This window comes from Myotis myotis, unplaced genomic scaffold (genome assembly GCF_014108235.1).
Source record: "Myotis myotis isolate mMyoMyo1 unplaced genomic scaffold, mMyoMyo1.p scaffold_m19_p_17, whole genome shotgun sequence".
In the NCBI taxonomy this organism is placed as follows: Eukaryota; Metazoa; Chordata; class Mammalia; order Chiroptera; family Vespertilionidae; genus Myotis; species Myotis myotis.
Genome location: NW_023416321.1, coordinates 14,121,817 through 14,140,484, shown reverse-complemented (window position 1 = coordinate 14,140,484; position 18,668 = coordinate 14,121,817). Strand labels below are relative to the sequence as shown.

The window sequence follows — 18,668 nt, the reverse complement described above, 5'->3', positions numbered from 1 at the left end:
AATAAAAGTCTTAGTACAAGCAGTGTTAGCAAAATATGAAAAGGTAGAGACCTTTATTATACGATTATGAAAATAAACTTACCTGTACATAAAATCTTTATTTTATATCATAACTCCTACAACTAAATAACTACAGAAAGGACAAAGAAAGCAGAATGACTCTAAGATTAAGTAGTTGATTAAATTACTGTTTAATCTTTTAACAGGCTAAAGTTAGAATTGTACTTGGCACAGAGATTTAGGGTATTAAACCATGCTGACAATAATTGCTGCCCCCCTTTTTTTATTTAAAAAAACTCAATCTTTGGCTAAGTGGAGATGAGACATTATGCTGACTGTGTTATATTATGAATGCACTAAAATAAACAGACAGATGAAGCAGTATGCTATTTCCAAAAGCAGTGCAAGTGGAGTGAAAGCATTTCCATACGAACCTGGCTTTAAAAACTGGGCTGTCAAAAGAACAGTTAAATGTAACACAAAGTAAGAAACTGTCCATTCACTAATGGTCGTTTTTTTTTTTTTTGTCTTGTTTTCAATTCACTGCTTGCAATTAATGTATATACTAAAGAGTGAAAGCATAAGTAAATTCACGAGTCAAGACCAGCTGAGAGGTTCAAGAGCAGCGTGTTGTGACTGACAACAGTGAAAGGAAAAGCAAATGTTAAAGGGAGAAAAAAGAAAAATTTAGGGTTATACACAGTAGCACCACTTTTACAAAACCACTCAAGATGGCTGTCACCTTCTCAAAAAAGCTACTGATACAAAATGGTAGTGGCCATTCTCTTCTAAAACTTTAGGTGAAAACTATTCTTTAATTAAATCTACTTTCCCAGTATGACTAGGGAATGAAATGTCAGGAACTATATTAAAATTATTAATATGCTACTCTATGTCCTTGTGATTATAACAAAGCCAACAAAAACAACAGACATATATCCAAGAACTTCTTAGATCCACCAACTGCTTAAATTTAGTGAATGACTAATAGCGAAAATCTGGACCTTTCCTATCATTCCAGACTACCTGCTTTTGGAGGAAAATAGGAAGCTCTATGACTGCAGAAAGGGTTAGTATTCAGTATGGTCTCTTTTCCTACCAAAAAAAAAAAAAAAAAAGAAAAGAAAAAGAAAGTTTTATAAACACTTGTCAAAAATCCAATAGGTTTAAGGATGGGTAACACAGGAAGGCACACCAAGAAGCCTTATACAAAGTAGAACAAAGCAGACTTATCTACATCTGAAATGATAAAAATGTTCATGGAACTTTCACTGTAAAAGAACAAGGGATTCAATCACCAGCCTGTGAAAATAATTAATCTACTTTTTCTCTTTAGGGCTGTGATTTTGCCAGTTATTCTCATGGATGTTATTTATAGCCCAAACAGGTAATCTAGACATAACAAGAGCAATGAGCAATAAATTTAACTTCTAAAATAGTAACAATTACTATTTCAGTCACTAACAGTGACTAAAGTATCTTTCAGTTTTTTTATTTTTAAATAAAATATATAATGTGGCCCTGGCTGATGTGGCTCAGTTTGGTTGGTCGTCACCTTATGCACCAGAAGTCTGCTGGTTTGATTCCCGGTCAGGGCACAAGTCGGGACTGCAGGCTCAGTCCGCAGTAGGGGGAATGCAGAGGTAGCCGCCAGTCGATATTTTGTTCTCACATCCATGTTTCCCTCTCTCTCTACCTCACCCTTTCTCTCGCTCTAAAAGCGAGAATATGTCTTAAAAATCTTAAAAATATATGTATTATTTTTTAAAGTAATATATAATTGGGAATTTAATTATAATCTCATAGAACCAAAAATAAATGGAAATTTTTTCTTTTTTTAACAGCTGGTTTACAAGGGGGCATGACAGCCTAATTTCAATGCACATGGAAGAACTACAGAGAAATACTAATTTTAAAATAATTAATAAAGCAACTGAATTTTATTCAAGGGTGGTAGACAAAAAGCTAGTTTTCCATAACCTAATAGTTACTCTCTATGCACAAGACTCCCAAATGGTGGCAGGGTGGCATTTTCTTTGATTAGGCATGAACAGTTCTTAATTCTGGTTTAAAAGTCTGAAGCTAAGCTGAAAACCCAAACTATTTTTACCTTAGTTAGCTTTTAAAACTTTTTTTTCTAGTTCAAAACTTAAATGTATACTTGCCCAACCTGCGTGGCTCAGTGGTTGAACGTCGACCTATGAACCAGGAGGTCACAGTTCGATTCCCAGTCAGGGCACATGCCCAGGTTGCAGGCTCTAACCCCGATAAGGGGCGTGCAGGAGGCAGCCAATCAATAATTCTCTCTCATCACTGATGTTTCTATCTCTCTCTCCCTCTCTGAAACCAATTTAAAAAAGGGGGAGAGGGGGACACACAAACTTAAATGTATAATTAAAATGCTACATTTTTATCCTTTGTTCCCCTCCAATATATGTGAGGATATAATTTTTAAATAAGATCTTTGAAAGAAAAATGTATTATAAACTACCAATATACTGAAAACACAACAAATAAACAAATAAAACACCCATTATTAATTGTTTCAGTCATTCCTCAACATTTCTGTTTATTAACTATTAGGTAGAAAACTTTCCCAGGAACTGCTCTGCTTCATAAAGCTGTATATCATTCAAAGTAACAATAATTATTTTGGCAATAGTGACCACCAATCTGTATAATAGGAGTTTGCCAAAACACATAAAAATTTACTTTTTTATATGGGGCTCATTCAAAATTTTTATATCAAGAAATAGAATATTAATCATGTCTCAAGAGAAATTATAAAATTATGCCAATGACTGGATGAATATTAATTCCACATTGAATTTTCTTTTAGTTGACAGCCACATTCAATTTATAACATTTAGTCTATATAAACAGTGACAAAAATGGTTAAGTTTCTTGAGTGGATTGTAAGTTTTGCTGATTGTGTATTAAAGACTCTATAAGCAAAAACCAAATGCTACTAGGTGAACCCATGCAAACAAGTTGTAAAAATTCCCAAAACAAAAAATCTATAGCTCACTACAGATGACACAATGAAGACTGGAGAGAAAAGCCATATAGTAATGCTACACCATTCAGCTCCAAGAAGCACATTATTTATAGTGCAGTCCACATATGGTCACTGCTAAATGTCAAATCAGCAGTCTTACAGAGTTACAGTTTGGAACTAGTGGAGTCCACAGATCTAAACAGATATTTAACAGGACAAAACCAATTATACATAGACTTCTAAAACCCTAGTGAGCAAAATGAACATCAGCAACTGGAGTTTAAAAACTTACATTAATTTTAAAAACTTGCTTGTTTAACCTGACAACTATAAAGATAGGATTTTAATCAGTCAGGTAGAAAAAAGACCAACTAATGATTGATGGGTAGTTTAGTTCCAACTGCAACAATGACAACATATCTTAAGTCTATGATGCAGGCATTTTGCCTTATGAATAGCTTATAATCACTCTCCCTTCTGATCTGTCATCTTCTTTCTATAGTAAAAGTCATAAAGGACCATATGTCCTAAATCACACTAATCAATTCTTGGGAACTATGGTGAAATCCTAGACTGGGCTATCTATGATTTTAGATTAAGTTTTATTTGTTTTCTAAATATTTTATCTTTAAGTATGTGACAGTCATCATTATTATGGCCGGGACCTAAAAATTTCATTAAGCAGTAACTTAAAATTGAAGCTTTTAAAAAGTTTTTGTAATAAGGGTAAAATGTTTAATACTTTCCACCTTCTCTCTAATTCATACTAGTACAATCAAGTTGTCTAGTGATTCTTTCATAATTTTCTTAGAACAGTATTTTATTCTTGACTAGAAATTTTACTCAAAGATATTTAGTTGGCTGAAATATGATTTTATAATGAAGATTATTAAATATTTTACCAATGTTAGATTTTTAAGTGTTTTCAACATTTTCTGATTGAAATTAAAATACCTGTATCATTTCATTAACAAATTTAAGCTTCAGAAGTTTACTGAAAGCATAATGCATTATTGCATCTTTGTGTTTCATTTCCCATCTTGCTGGTTTGCAACAAATTTACCCTATTACAAAACAAAAAGAGCTTTAATCCTATACTCACAATAACCCTTCAAACAGGCATATTCTTGGCACAAACCTGTGCAGAGACTTCCACGGTTACCAGCTGCTGCAGATTACCTTTGTTAAATAAAAAAAAATGACTAGACCTTTAGCTCCTGCAATGATCTGTAGACTCCCAAAGCTGCATATTTCCAGCCACTTTTGAGTTGCATGCTGTAGCAAAACAGTCAGCACCTCTCAATAGATATTGCTGCAGAGAAAGATTTTAATTCAGCAGATAGATATTCTTTCTGTGTGTTAAAAGCAACCATTTCCCCCCTAAGAATAAAACAACTCAATATACTCAGCCAGTCATAAAACTAATATATATGTACTTGGTGGGGATTCCTTAGGTTAGAGGGCACTTCTTTGTTGGGGGGTGAGGGGAGACACACCACACTTAACGCCAATTATTTTTAGTGTCTTTAAGAACTTTAAATTTATCTCCAAATGATTTGATAACAGAAATAAAATTCCCCTATCTTATGTGTCCCATCTTTATCTAGCATAATATAGGCTATGAAGCTCCTCTTCCTCCTGTCTGAACTACCACAGCACAAATAATGCATATATTTATGTATTTTAGGAGTAAATTTATATTAGAAGTATAATTTATTAATATATATCTCTGATCATACATCTATTTATAAAAAATTAAATATCCAGTCTGAGTGCTATATCATTTACTATTTTAAGTGGAGAAGACACTATTATTTAATAAATAAGGCATATAACAATTCCACTGCTACTCACGGACATTACTCAACAATGACTATTCAGTCAGACTGTCTTCTGATAGTGGTATCCCTACGACCTGTGCTAGAAAAAATCCTGGACAGTGTGAGAGGAAAAAGATCATTAGTCTCACATGCCAAAGGAATGAATGTCCCAAAACCCTTAAAATTAGTCCTAAAAGAAAGCTTTAAAAATGTCATATATCATTTAATTTAGTGCTTTTAAAAAATCTTTGTTGAGTAAAGTGATAATACTAGGCTGCAAATTTAGTCTAATTAAATGTCTGCTACTGTTAAGTCAGAGTACCCCAGAATTATATTAATCAACCATGCAGAATAATGGTACTTGAGCCTGCTTCTGACAGTTCTCTATTCTTAAACTTTGACCCAAAGAAACATTTAAATTAAAATAGAAAACTGATACAGAACAAGGCAAAAACTTCAGGATTTTTTTTAACTGAGCAAAATGGGCTTGGCATTTTATCCTAAGTCAAAACACAAGACTGGGCTTTCAGTACATCAGATGTGAATTCTCCCTCTGCAGCATTATCACATGCGTCATCATTTACTGCCATGCCTAAGTCTAGCATCATGCCAGCACGTTAAGACAGAAGGTACTATATGCAGTGTTCACTGGACCAGAAGAACAGAAATAAGGGGAAGTGGGGGAGAAAGAAACCCTAGAGAAGAAATTAAAAAAAGGCAGACCGTGCAATACAAACCAGTTCATGGCTGCTTAGCTAATATGGGCCAACTGCTGTGGAAGAAAAATGTCGAACACCCCAAGTTGTGTAAATTTCTGTAAACATCTAAACACACACACAAACACACAACACCAACCTAATTTAGGAACATAAATATATGTTGATCCTTTACTATGTTATAGTTGTGAAAATAAAAGCTAAAGTTACAATATCTGTGCTCTCTAAATTGCCTTATTTTCCTGCGGGAGGTGAAAAAGCTAGTGTATTTTAAAGGGAGAGAGGGGATGTCTTGACTGTTGTTATCAAGATTAAGTTTCCCTCTCTGATTATTTTTCATTCAAGCTGAACTCACCGAACCCTTATTCAGTATGTACACTTAAGCAGAAATATTAAATACTGACAAGTTTAGACATTTTAACAATGGACTATGTATTCTGAAAATAAAGGGCTTCTCAAAATGGAAACAATGTTCAAAAATTAAGATTTTAAAAAATTTAAGAGTAAAAAAGAGAAATCTTCTTGTTGTATTGCTTTGTTATCAATATCCAAAACTAAACTGTGTAAAGAGATAGGAATAATCAACTTTTGACAAAATCCAGACATCTCTTAAGCTACAGAAACCAAATTTACAATGTTTTACAAGAGTCTGTCTGGTAAATAAAATGTGTTAGTCTTTAACTATTCCTAATAGAACATTATATGACTGTGTTGCCCAGGAAAGGTAAAGCTTTTAAAGGATCAAAATACATTTTACTCCTTTATTCAATTTATCAAAACACTAAACTTTTAACTTGCTATCTTTAATGGAATATCAGTATGGGCCAAATGATATTTTTTCATCAAAATTATAAATTATAGATTTCAGACTGATAACCCAATGTATTAAATTATATCCCAAATTCTCTTTGATTATTGTCAGACATGCAAGAAAACAACTCTAGACTGTACTATAAGTTATTAATAAGTTTAACTTCATTCACATCAAGTGTCACACGAACACTAACTAACTAACTAGCTTTGACCCAAAATTAAGCACTGATCATCTTACCGATTCAATAGGCTTGTCAAGTGATGCTTGTTCAATTTCCAAATGTCCTTCTTCATACTGATCAAAGTGATTACCCTGAAAAAAAAAAAAAAAGACTACAGTTATTTTTTCAAAAGCAATCAAAGGAGGGGTTATTTTTAACTTTTCATTCTTTTGTAGTAGACAATCGAAACTGTGGCACAAATTCAGACTTTTAAAACATCTAAACAATTTATTAGGAGCATAGTAATATGAACTCTTCTTTCAATGGCAAGCACTGAAATTATTAACTAAAACACTACCAGCCACTGGTATACTGGCTTTCTTAGACTGACTATATTATGAAGACTACAGAATCTTAAAAACAAAGGGCCATATTATGTTTTACTCTTCATAAACAATCGTATACTAAAGAAAATATGTCATAGTAATAGAATGCAAATAAAACTGATATAATACTGTTCAATGTTGGTAACAGTGCTTTTTACTGAAACTGTTAAAACATTCCATTTTCTGTTTTTTTTTAAAAATATATTTTATTGATTTTTTACAGAGAGGAAGGGAGAGAGAGAGTCAGAAACATCGATGAGAGAGAAACATCGATCAGCCGCCTCCTGCACATCCCCGACTGGGGATGGGGGATGTGCCCGCAACCCAGGTACATGCCCTTGACCGGAATCGAACCTGGGACCTTTCAGTCCACAGGCCGACGCTCTATCCACTGAGCCAAACCGGTTTCGGCAAAACATTCCATTTTCAATCACCAAAACTAAACTCCCAAGATTCAAGGAATTAAAAAACACAATCTCTTGACAAAGTATCTCAAATGCAGCTATTCCTTAAATGATTTGTCAAGAGGTAAACAAGCCTGTATAATGCTATATGTGACCATAATCAGGCAAGTTATCACTGCAACTAGAATAAATCAAAACAGCTGAATTGAAGATGAAGCTAGGTTCAGACAGCTTGAGGTTCTTTCTCATCAGAAAGGAAGAACTAGTAATTTGGCTTTAAATCAGAATATCAATTTTCTGGCTCCCTTCTTGTTACAAAGTAAAGGGCACGAGGATCTGTGAGTCCTGAATTGACCAAAGTTAAAAGATTACACTTCAGTCTAGCCTAAATTAAATTAATTCAGTGTGGAATGGTATGACAATTTGAATGTTAACCTAACAAAAAGATACTTTGCTTTTTCAAGGCAAACTTTTAGTTGAATAAACTGTAACCATAGAGCTGTAAAATAATTTGCTACACTGTACCATAAATATATGCTTGTTTCATCAGACTGTAAAGTCTTTTAGGACAAGAACTGAGTCTAGTTTACCTCTTCCAACCCCCAAAATTCAATATAATGGTTAAACATTAGAGAATAATTAGGTGCTAAAATGTATGGTAGTGAAGAAAAAGTTCTGGAACTAAAATTTTTTTCCAAAATCTTATACATCAAACGTAACAGGCCACAAACTAAGCTCATTTTTTGCCAGTCTTCTCAATAATTGACACTAGAGTCACTCTTTTGCCACTGAAAAGTTAGCAATATATATTTTTAAAAGGCAGCTACCAATCATCCACACTGTAACTTCAACTGTAATAAATTTCAACTTAAAAAACTGATCAATTCAGATGGAAAAAATAATAATGAAGGACAATGAACCATGTGGATTCAAAAATTTTAATCAAATGATCTTTTCAAGCAAACCAACACTTTTTACAAATTAAAAAGTAAAAATACCCTCCTGGTATTTTCACTAATTCAGTCTACAATAAAGATTTGTTTAGAAAAGAAGCAAAGAGAGAGAGAAACTCAACTTTAACAATTTATTCCTTAATCTTGCTGAACAGTACATTTGTAAAGCTATCTTGTGAGCACCTGTTAATAGGTATCAGGCACTATGTCCTTCACAGGCTTCATCTCAATTAATGCCCACATGACCAAACAAGGTAGGTGTGTCATTCATTATTTCCATTTTCAGATGAAGAATTCAGAGGATGTAAGATATTTGCTCAAAGTTACTTAAATAGTAAGTACAGAAGCCCAAATTTCAAATCCAAATTGCTATAACTTCATACTTCATGCTCTTTCTTTCTCTTATGCTACTCTGTGACTTTCTTTTTTTCCAGGGGGAAAACTGGCCAGGGGAAGGAACACTGGAAGATGACTATCACATTTTCCACAGAGATTACAAATTTAGAATGCAGATGATATTCACCACAGCATTTCTCTAATATATAAAGAAATAGAAACAAATGTCCAATGGGGGAGAGTTTAATACTATTCTATTTATGCCACAATTAGGGAGCCATAAAAGTTTTAAAGCTATATAAAAATATGTTAATTTTAAGTTAAATACAAAGGGGAAAAATAAAAAATATAACAGAAGTAATCCTGTTATTTGCAGATTTTTAATATTTCCTACAACTTTTGTGATATTATACTATGTTAGTACATTTTTGGTAATCCTATATAATAAAAGGCTAATATGCAAATAGATCGAATGGTGGAACTGAACAACCGGTCACTATGACATGTGCTGACCACGCGTGCCATAGGTTCGCCATCACGGCACTATACAAAACCCAAAGATTAAAAAAAAAAAAAAAAAAGTTAACCTTGCTTCCATGATTCTGAAACAATATTCTCTATAGAAAGCAGAGTTAGTAAAAACCTAGTTATCACAAAAGACATGGACAGCCTGGCCGGCATAGCTCAGTGTTTAGTGTTGACCTATGAACCTGGAGGTCACCGTTTGATTCCTGGTCATGCTCTATCCACAGTGGGGGACATGCAGGAGACAGCTGATCAATGATTCTTTCTCATCATTGATGTTTCTCTCTCTCTCTGTCTCTTCCTTCATCTCTGAAATCAATAATAATAATATATTTTAAAAAAAAGACCTGGACAGACTGAGGAACTAGTACAGATTAGAAACAAAAAAAAAAAACAACTAAATTCAATCAATGCCATAGGAACTTAACTCTTGTTCATATCAATTAGCCTATGGCAGTGATTTTCTTAGATGGGATCTTAGAACACAAAAGGGGCATTAGAGAAAAAAGTGGTAAAATTAAAAAATAAGATGTATGGTTTAGTTAATATTATTGTACCAAACTTAATTTCCTTGTTTTGATCATTATATTAAGGTTATTGTATAGATATTGCTGTAGGGAAAGTTGGGTGAGTGGTAAACCAAAACTATATACTATTTTTGCAACTATAAATCTAAAATGAGTTTAAAATAAAAACAAAAGACTTTTTGTGATGGGATAATCCCCACTCATATTATTCAGAGAAAAATCAAAGTGCTGAAAAATACGTTTGCATGCTACTCTTTGGAAATGTTACTCTTTGGAAATGTAAGGTAAAAATGCTTGTATAATGGTTTACTTTTTGCTCTGAATCCTTTTATTCATCTGTCCCTTTTAAATGCTGTACTAAAAAAGCAAAACATAAAACAAAATTTAAAAGAGAGGAGAAAAAATAAATATAAAATGTGATTTCAACCCCAAGGGCACAAAGTATAGAAGCAGTGGTGGTAGTGATAAATACTTCATTTTTTGCCTTTCTCCCTTCCTCACAAATTTTTTCAAGTCATTCTAATCAACTGAGGCTTAATAAGATCATTCCTTCCAAAAATAGTCAGTACTGCATCTGATCTAAAGGCCTCAACAGGGATTTGAAGTTTTTTATTTATTTATTTATTTATTTCGTTACCCTGCTTTCAAAACCTCATTTAGATCTCTCAACTTCCATTTAGAGCTAAGATGATCATATAGATAATGTATTGGAAAAACCAGGGCACTTTGAGAGTAAGAGGGAGTGTTAGTAGTAATTATACCAGGACAAAAGGCATAAATTGGGACATGGTCATTCTAGTGAAAATTCACAGATTCTATGTTAGAGCATTCCTAAAATTTAGTTTTAATGATGATTCCTTGGAACACTTTTTCCATTGTCTAAATGAACTCTTCCCTTTCTAAACACTACCTGCTTTCTGAATTGAAATAGCTTTTCATTTATGCTGATCAGAAATTTAAATTCAAAGGGATCAAACAAGAAGTAAATTCACTTTTCTAAAAAAATGCATTAAATATTTAAAAATGCACACACTATACATACAGCTAGCTGAATTCCCTTCAACTGCCTCTTCTCTTAAAAAGAAAAAAAAAAAAAAAAAGCTTCAATTCCTAGCAGGTCTAATTATAAATGAATAGAACCTAGCTGACATGCACATCATTAAAATACACAGTAGCTCTAGTTTCTTACAGGTCAAGGATTCTGCTTCCAAGCACAGGACAAATGTGGAAACTTCTGTACTACAAATTTAGCTGTGGTGATCATTTAAATATAAAGAGACAGAGATTGCCCTAAATTTATCCATGTATGTGCTGATTTGGGAATCCATATAATCCCACAGCCAGACCTTTTCCATTGATTAACTACATGGTAACTAACAGGGAAAATTAAAGCTAGAGAAGAGGAAATTATCAGCGCAATTCTTTAAAAATCACAATCAACAGCCCACTACCTCAAATAGCAAAACACAATATTTAAGACCATAAAAGAGGTGATAATCTCTTCCATCTTCCTATGGCTATTAAAATTTAATACAATTTATTTTAAAAATTTAATGAAAAATATTACTCATAGTCAACGTCAGTGGATCCAAAGTTTCTGATGAATAAATCAATTATTAACACAAGGCTTATACAGACTAAGGTTTTAAATCCGGTCTGATTTTTCCCATTAGACTAGGTATCATCAAAGTAGTTTTATCTTTGGCAGTGTACATACACACACACTTTAACTGATTTTAGAAAGAGAGAAACAATGATTTGCTGTTCCACTTGTTTAATGCACTTGTTGCTTCTTGTATGTGCCCTGAACATGGATTGAACCTGAAACTTTGGTGTACTGGAACAATGCTCTAACCAACTAGGTTCGTTGGCAGTATATTTTACTACTCATTCTAACCCTGTTTTTTCACACCTGGCTCTATTAAACTGCATCTTATAGATGTTTCTCTCTCCACTCCAAATCTCTCCACCAACATTTACCTGTTGTACTGTATTTACCGTTATTCCTTTAGACATGGTCTAATGTCACTAAGTGGATCTATTTTTTAAAATATGTTTTTACTGAATTTAGAGAGAGGGGAAGGGAGACGGATCGAAAGATAGAAACATCGATTGGCTGCCTCCTGCATGCTTCCTACTAGGGATAGAGCACACAACATGGGCATATGCCCTGACCAGGAATTGAACCGGTGATCTCTTAGTTCTTGGGTCAATGTTCAACCACTGAGCATCCTGGGTGGGCACAAGGTGGATCTATTAGTCATAGCCCTACCTCACAATTCAAATAACATACTTGCTTATAATCTGGACTTTCTAAATTCCAAACATATGATGCTGATCTCATCTGGCATGGACAAAAAAAAAAAAAAGGTGTATTTTGCAGATAGAGCTAAACTGGATAGCTTCCATCTATGAACAAAACCAATCCTCCATGACATCAAATAAATGAGAGACTCCATCTCTGTTCTCCTTTCCCTTACTCATTCCAAATAAACTAATTGTTCTATTACCCTAAACAATTCAGAAAAATGTCTCTGTAGGAAAAACTATCCAAAAAGAAATGGACATTCTAGTGGATTATTGGTGACATTTTATTTGTATAGTTAAAATTTATTTCAATTTAGAAAATGGACAGAACACCACTGTGGTCAATTCCTCAAAAACCCCAATTCTTCACTACTGTTTTCATAACGATATAGTCTGATTTACAACAACTTCCAGTATATTATTATAAAAACCAAAGATCTCTGAAGCTGAAGACACCAGAAATCATAATTACTATCTGTCAGCTGTATAACCTTGGGCAAATTACCAAACCTCTCTCTAGGTCTAGGCCTGTTTCCTCTGCTGTAAAATCCAGATGATTACACTATAGTTTTACTGCATAGGCTGTGAGGTTTAAAAAGGTACAAAGTAATGAATTATTATTTCATTTTAGTTTTGAATTATTTATTTTAAAAAACACTGTTGAGGCCAATCAATAACCCGGAATAAATTCAGTCATGAAATTTAATTGTATGTAAATTGGTAGGAAAAATAATTGGCTAGCAATCTCAGCAAATAACTTAAGAACTTGAAAACATATTACATTGGAACCCTGGCCTGGTAACTCAGTTGGTTAGACCATTGTCCTGAAACGCCAAGGTTGCGGGTCTAATGCCCCACCAGGGTATATACAAGAAGCAACCAATGAATGCATAAATAAGTGAAATAACAAATTGATGTTTCTCCCCTCCAATCCTCTCTAAAATAAACAAACAAATAAATAAGCCAACCAGCCAACCCTTGCCAATGTGGCTCAGATGGTTGGGCATCACCCCATGTATCAAAAAGTTGCTGATTCATCAAGGCACATGCCCAGGTTGCAGACTCCATCTCTGGTAGGGGGCGTGCAGGAGATTTCATCAATGTTTCTCTCTAAAAATCAATAAACTATTGTTTTTAAAAAAAGAAAACGAAAACATACTACATTGGATCATGGGTATGAGCATATCACACATATGTATGAAAATATATCTACTTGACATGGATAATTTGACTAGAAGAAAGGACTGGTTTCCAAAAGAGCACTAGATTTAAAAATTAGTAATTTTTAAAAACACCACAGAGAAATCAACCTTTTTCAGAAATGCATGCAAGACAGAGCGAACAATTCTTGAGGCATTAAAAAAGGTAGGGAGACAACAGTTAAGAATTCCTCTGGGAACCATAGCAATGCATATTATTTCTTTTACCATTGGCTGACATGATAGATCTCTATGTAGAGGTTTAACAAACTTTGCATAGAAAAGCAAGTGTATGTACAATGTAACACACAAAAGGAAATTCACAACTAAAAGATGATTGTGCTAATCCTATCTAATCTAATACAAGACAAACATGCAAATTGACCGTACCTTCACTGCACCTTAAGCCACGCCCACCAGCCAGTCAGAGCAACTACATGCAAATTAACCCAACCAAGATGGCAGTCGGCAGCCACGGAGCTGGAGCGAGCAGGAGGCTTGGTTGCTACAGTGATGGAGGAAGCCAAGCTTCCCGCCTGCCACGGCCAGCTCTGAGCTCCACTCAAGGCAACAAAGTTTCAATTATAGAAGATAAATAAACCCCAGATACCTGCTTTCAGGCGGCTGTGGCCACAGAGCTGGAGCGAGCAGGAGGCTTGGTTGCCCCTGGCGATGGAGGAAGCCAAGCTTCCCGCCTGCCCTGGCCGGCTCTGAGCTCCACTCAAGGCTACAAAGTTTCAATTATAGAAGGTAAATAAATCTCAGAATAAAAAAAGAAAGAAAAAAAGGAGAGGCTGGGAGCTTCCATCGCCGGGGGGCTTGGCCAGCCTGAAAATGGCCCTCAGCCCATCACCCAGGCTGGCCAGACACCCCAGTGGGGACCCCCCACCTTAAAGGGGGTGTGGCTAGCCTGAAAACAGCCATCAGCCCCTCACCCAGGCTGGCCAGGCACCCAAGTGGGACCCCCACCCTGATCCAGGACACCCTTCAGGGCAAACCAGCCGGCTCCCACCCATGCACCAGGCCTCTATCCTATATAATAAAAGGGTAATGACCCTAACAGCAGAACGACTCGGAATGACTGATCACTATGACACACACTGACCACCAGGGGGCAGACGCTCAATGCAGGAGCTGCCCCCTGGTGGTCAGTGCGCTCCCACAGGGGGAGCTCTGCTCAGCCACAAGCCAGGCTGCCAGCTGCCAGTACAGTGGTGGTGGTGGGAGCCTCTCCCGCCTCTTCAGCAGCGCTAAGGATGTCCGACTGCAGCTTAGGCCTGCTCCCCGCTGGCAAGCGGACATCCCCCGAGGGCTCCCAGGCTGCCAGAGGGATGTCTGATTGCCATCTTAGGCCCAATCCCCCTGGGGAGCGGGCCTAAGCCAGCAGGTGGTCATCCCCCGAGGGGTCCCAGACTGCGAGAGGGCACAGGCTGGGCTGAGGGACCCCGTCCCGCCGAGTGCACAAATTTTTGTGCACCAGGCCTCTAGTCCTATATAATAAAAGCCCAATGACCAAACAACGGAACGACCGATTAGTCACTATGATGTGCACTGACCACCAGGGGGGCAGACATTCAATGCAGGAGCTCCCCCCTGGTGGTCAGTGCACTACCACAGTGGGAGCGCTGCTCGGCTGACCAGGATGCGCAGCTGCTCCCACTGCAAACCCTGGGCCGACGGGCAGGAACCCAGGCTTCGATTATTGCCTTCTCACCCCAGGCTCCTCCTCCTCTGATCCTTGTTGCCTCCTCCAGATGCCTGCAGGCTGTGTAACTCCGCAGCCGCCAGGCTCGCAGAGCTGACCCTGGAAGCTGGGAAGCAGGTTCGTGGCCGCTGTGGGACTGAGGCCTACTCCACCACCCCTCAGTGCTATTGTCCCTGGGCCCGGCCCCAACCGAATCCCCTGAAGAGGCGAGTGCTCCGGCTCCACGGAAGATGCCAGACCAGGGAGCAGCCGCTCAGAGGGTGGGTCCACAACCACTTGGCTGACCGGGATAAGCGGTGCTCCCACAGTGGGGCCAATCCGCACAGGCCACACCCTCCACCAGTGCACGAATCCCATGCACCGGGCCTCTAGTCCTATATAATAATAGAGAAACATGGTAATTAACCGTAACTTTGTTACCCTTCCCATTGGCTAATCAGCGAGATATGCAAATTAACTGCCAACCAAGATGGTGGCCAGCAGCCAGGCAGCTGAAGCGAACAGGAGGCTTGCTTGCTCCAGTGAAAGAGGAAGCCAAGGTTCCCCGCCTGCCGCTGCCGGCCTCTGAGCTTGCACTCTAAGCAACTAGGTTGCAATTATAGAAGTTAAACAAGACCCAGAAACCTGCTTTCAGCCTTCAGAGCTGGAATGAGCAGGACCACAACAGTGTTACAATTATAGAACCCAAACAAACCCAGAGACCTGCTTTCAGCAGTCGAGGTCTCAGAGCTGGAGCTGAGCCTGAGAGCTAAAGCCGGCTCTCAGCTCCAGTGACAGCCATAGAAGGTAAATAAATCCCAGAATAAAAAAAAAGAAAAAAAAGGAGAGGTTGGGAGCTTCAGTAACCCGCCAGCCTGAAAACGGGCATCAGCCCCTCACTCAGACTGGCCAGGCACCCCAGTGGGGACCCCCACCCTGAAGGGGGTGTGACCAGCTGAAAACAGACATCATCCCCTCATCCAGGCTGGCCAGGCACCCAAGCAGGACCCCTTGATCCGGGACACCCTTCAGGGCAAACCAGCCGGTCCCCACCCATGCACCAGGCCTCTATCCTATATAGTAAAAGGGTAATATGAAAACTGACCCTAACAGCATAAAGACTGGGAATGAGTGGTCACTATGACAGACACTGACCACCAGGGGGCAGACTCTCAATGCAGGAGAGTAGTCAGGTAGTCTGGTAGTCAGGTCGCTCTCACATGGGAGGAGCTCTGCTCAGCCATAAGCCAGGCTGATGGCTGCCAGTACAACGGTGGTGGTGGGAGCCTCTCCTGCCTCCTCAGCAGCACTAAGGATGTCCGACTGCAGTTTAGGCTTGCTCCCCGCTGGCAAGTGGACATCCCCCGAGGGCTGCCGGGCTGCCAGAGGGATGTCTGATTGCCATCTTAGGCCCAACCCCCCCGGGAGCGGGCCTATGCCAGCAGGTGATCATCCCCTGAGGGGTCCCAGACTGCAAGAGAGCACAGGCCGGGCTGAGGGACCCCCCCCCTACCTCCCCGAGTACACAAATTTTTATGCACCGGGCCTCTAGTTATATATAATACATAATACAGTGAGATTGTAACTACTTATAACACAACCTCCATACCTGATATATCCCTCAATTGGTTTTATAGGATATCACAGAAATAATCCACAGCACAGCAGGAAGCTGAATCTCTAGTCTGGACATTCTTCTCAGCCTCTACTAAGCCTACATATATACTTGCCTTTACTTAACCATTAACTCAAATATCTGAGCAACTTCCAGTGCCAGACCCCAACTCAATGCTGGAAAAAAATGAAAAACAACAACAACAACAACAACAAAAAAGCTTCTCATTCAAGAAGTTTTAAGTTCAGTGAGATGAGATAAATTATAAGAAAGTATATAGTAGAAAAGTTAAAACATCACAGTGGTTAAAGGCTGAGACCAGTTCCAAACTACCTGAAAGCTATCTCTTCAACTAGCTATGTGAATGGGGATATGTTTTTTATTTGTAATACGGGAACAATAGAACTTAACTTACTAGGGGGTTATATGAGAAAATACGTAACATAGTTCCTAATAGAGTAAGCACCCTGTATTGTTTACTAATGAAAGTGCTATTACTGAAATATGGCCAAAGTGTTGTGCAAGCACAGAAAATGAAACAACTAACTCTGCCTAGGAAAGATGTCAGTGATAACATCAAATTGAGTCTTGAAGAATGAATAGTAGGAATTCCAGACAGGTAGGAACATACGCAAAAACAAGAATAACGGAAAAGCCTAGCTGATCCAGATAACAGAAACTGTTGGATGGCAAGATGAGGGGAAAAGAGATATACCTATTACAAGAGATTCAGGATGCTTAAAAGTCTTATAAACCAAGTTAGTGAGTTTGGATCTTATTCTTGAAACAACCAGGAACCACAGGAAAAGTCACAGCTTATGAGAGATCAAAGTTCAAATCTGAGTTTACTAACTGTGTGGCCTCAATTTCTCTAAGCCTATTTTCTCATTTCTAAAATGACACCACCTGGTTTAGATGGTTACTTAGGTGAAATATATCCAAATGCCATGGCACGGAGCCTAGCATGTAATATATACTCAACAAGTAGTAGCTGATGTTCTCATCACTAGATATCACAGCAGTTAAAACTTCTGATTCTGATAATGGTCAAGAATAAATTTATAGTACCCTAATTTGACAGTCTCTAGGAAGTACCATTCTCCTCTTCTGGCTACTCTGTACTGGAACAGATGAACAAAATTAACTGATTTAAACAATCAATTAAACTTATAACACTGAAATGTTTCTGGAAAAACTATATATTTAATGATAAGCATACCAACTATGTCCTATCAGTTAGTTAACTGGTAGAAAATACTGCTATGTATTAAAGAGAAACAATGCTTTATATTCTGTAGACAATACCAGCACTCATCTCCTTGAAAAGAGGCCGAAGTATATACCAAATCAGAAAGGACACTACAAAAGAAATCAGAATATTAAAGTACAAAACCCAGCTCTATAGTAGGCAAAATAACTTATCTGGGCCGGAGTTACTTCTATTCCATTTATCTTACTGAGTTACTGGAAAAATTAGACAGAATGTATATAAGGGCACTTAGTAAACCGTAACAGTATACAACTATACAATACAGTGGAACCTCGTTTCTCGAACATCTCCCATCTCGAACAATTTACTTCTCAACCTGACAACCCTTCATGCTGTTACCTGTATGATGAGTCACGCATCTCTCAGGTGACAAAAGAGAGAATGCGCAAATATGAGTCAATTTACCACTGTTAAAATCTCAGGATATTGTGCTGTGTTGGTTTTTTTTTTTTTTTTTTTGCTTTTGTTGCTGTTTATAATTATTTTAACATTTTCATTTTTGTTAAATTTTCATTTACATTTCATGTCCTTTTTGTTTTTAAAGTGTTCATTTATAGATGAAACAGTACAACAGACGTGTACTGTACGTAAGAAAAGTTAAAATAGGGAATCATTTGGGGGTTTGGAATAATTCAATTTACATGATTTCTAATGAGAAAAAATGATTCGGTTTTGAACAGCCTTCCAGAACGAATTAGGTTTGAGAAACGAGGTTCCTCTGCATTACCATTCTAATATCCAGGTCAGATGATTTTACAATATCCTGGTGCCTCAGTTCCTTAATTTCCTTTCTTATAATGAAAAATCCTGTTGTCCATTCTAATGTAGCCATTTCACTCTCAATGTCATTACCAATATTCTCAACCTTTCCATAATCTCCATTTCAAACATTGTGTTCTCCTCTAATACAGTGGTTCTCAATCTTCTGGCCCTTTAAATACAGTTCCTCATGTT

At 37.4% G+C, this 18,668-nt stretch overlaps 1 protein-coding gene across 13 annotated transcripts in view; it reads right to left on the bottom strand.

Annotated features, from left to right (window-relative positions):
• GPATCH8 (G-patch domain containing 8) overlaps positions 1 to 18,668 on the bottom strand; it is a 73,905-nt gene that overhangs the window by 47,400 nt on the left and 7,837 nt on the right. For 5 of the 13 annotated variants that reach the window (XM_036339552.1, XM_036339557.1, XM_036339546.1 and 2 more), the window contains exons 1-2: positions 6,586 to 6,666; positions 435 to 452 (exon numbers count right to left, since the gene is read on the bottom strand). Coding sequence is in view for 1 of the 13 variants with exons in the window: in XM_036339545.1 (XP_036195438.1) it covers positions 6,586 to 6,660 (75 nt within the window). In the remaining 12 variants the exon portion in view is untranslated. Of the gene's footprint in view, positions 1 to 434; positions 453 to 4,100; positions 4,178 to 5,555; positions 5,591 to 6,585; positions 6,667 to 18,668 lie in introns of those variants that run through there. The other 8 variants (XM_036339553.1, XM_036339547.1, XM_036339556.1 and 5 more) reach the window with 5 other exon arrangements.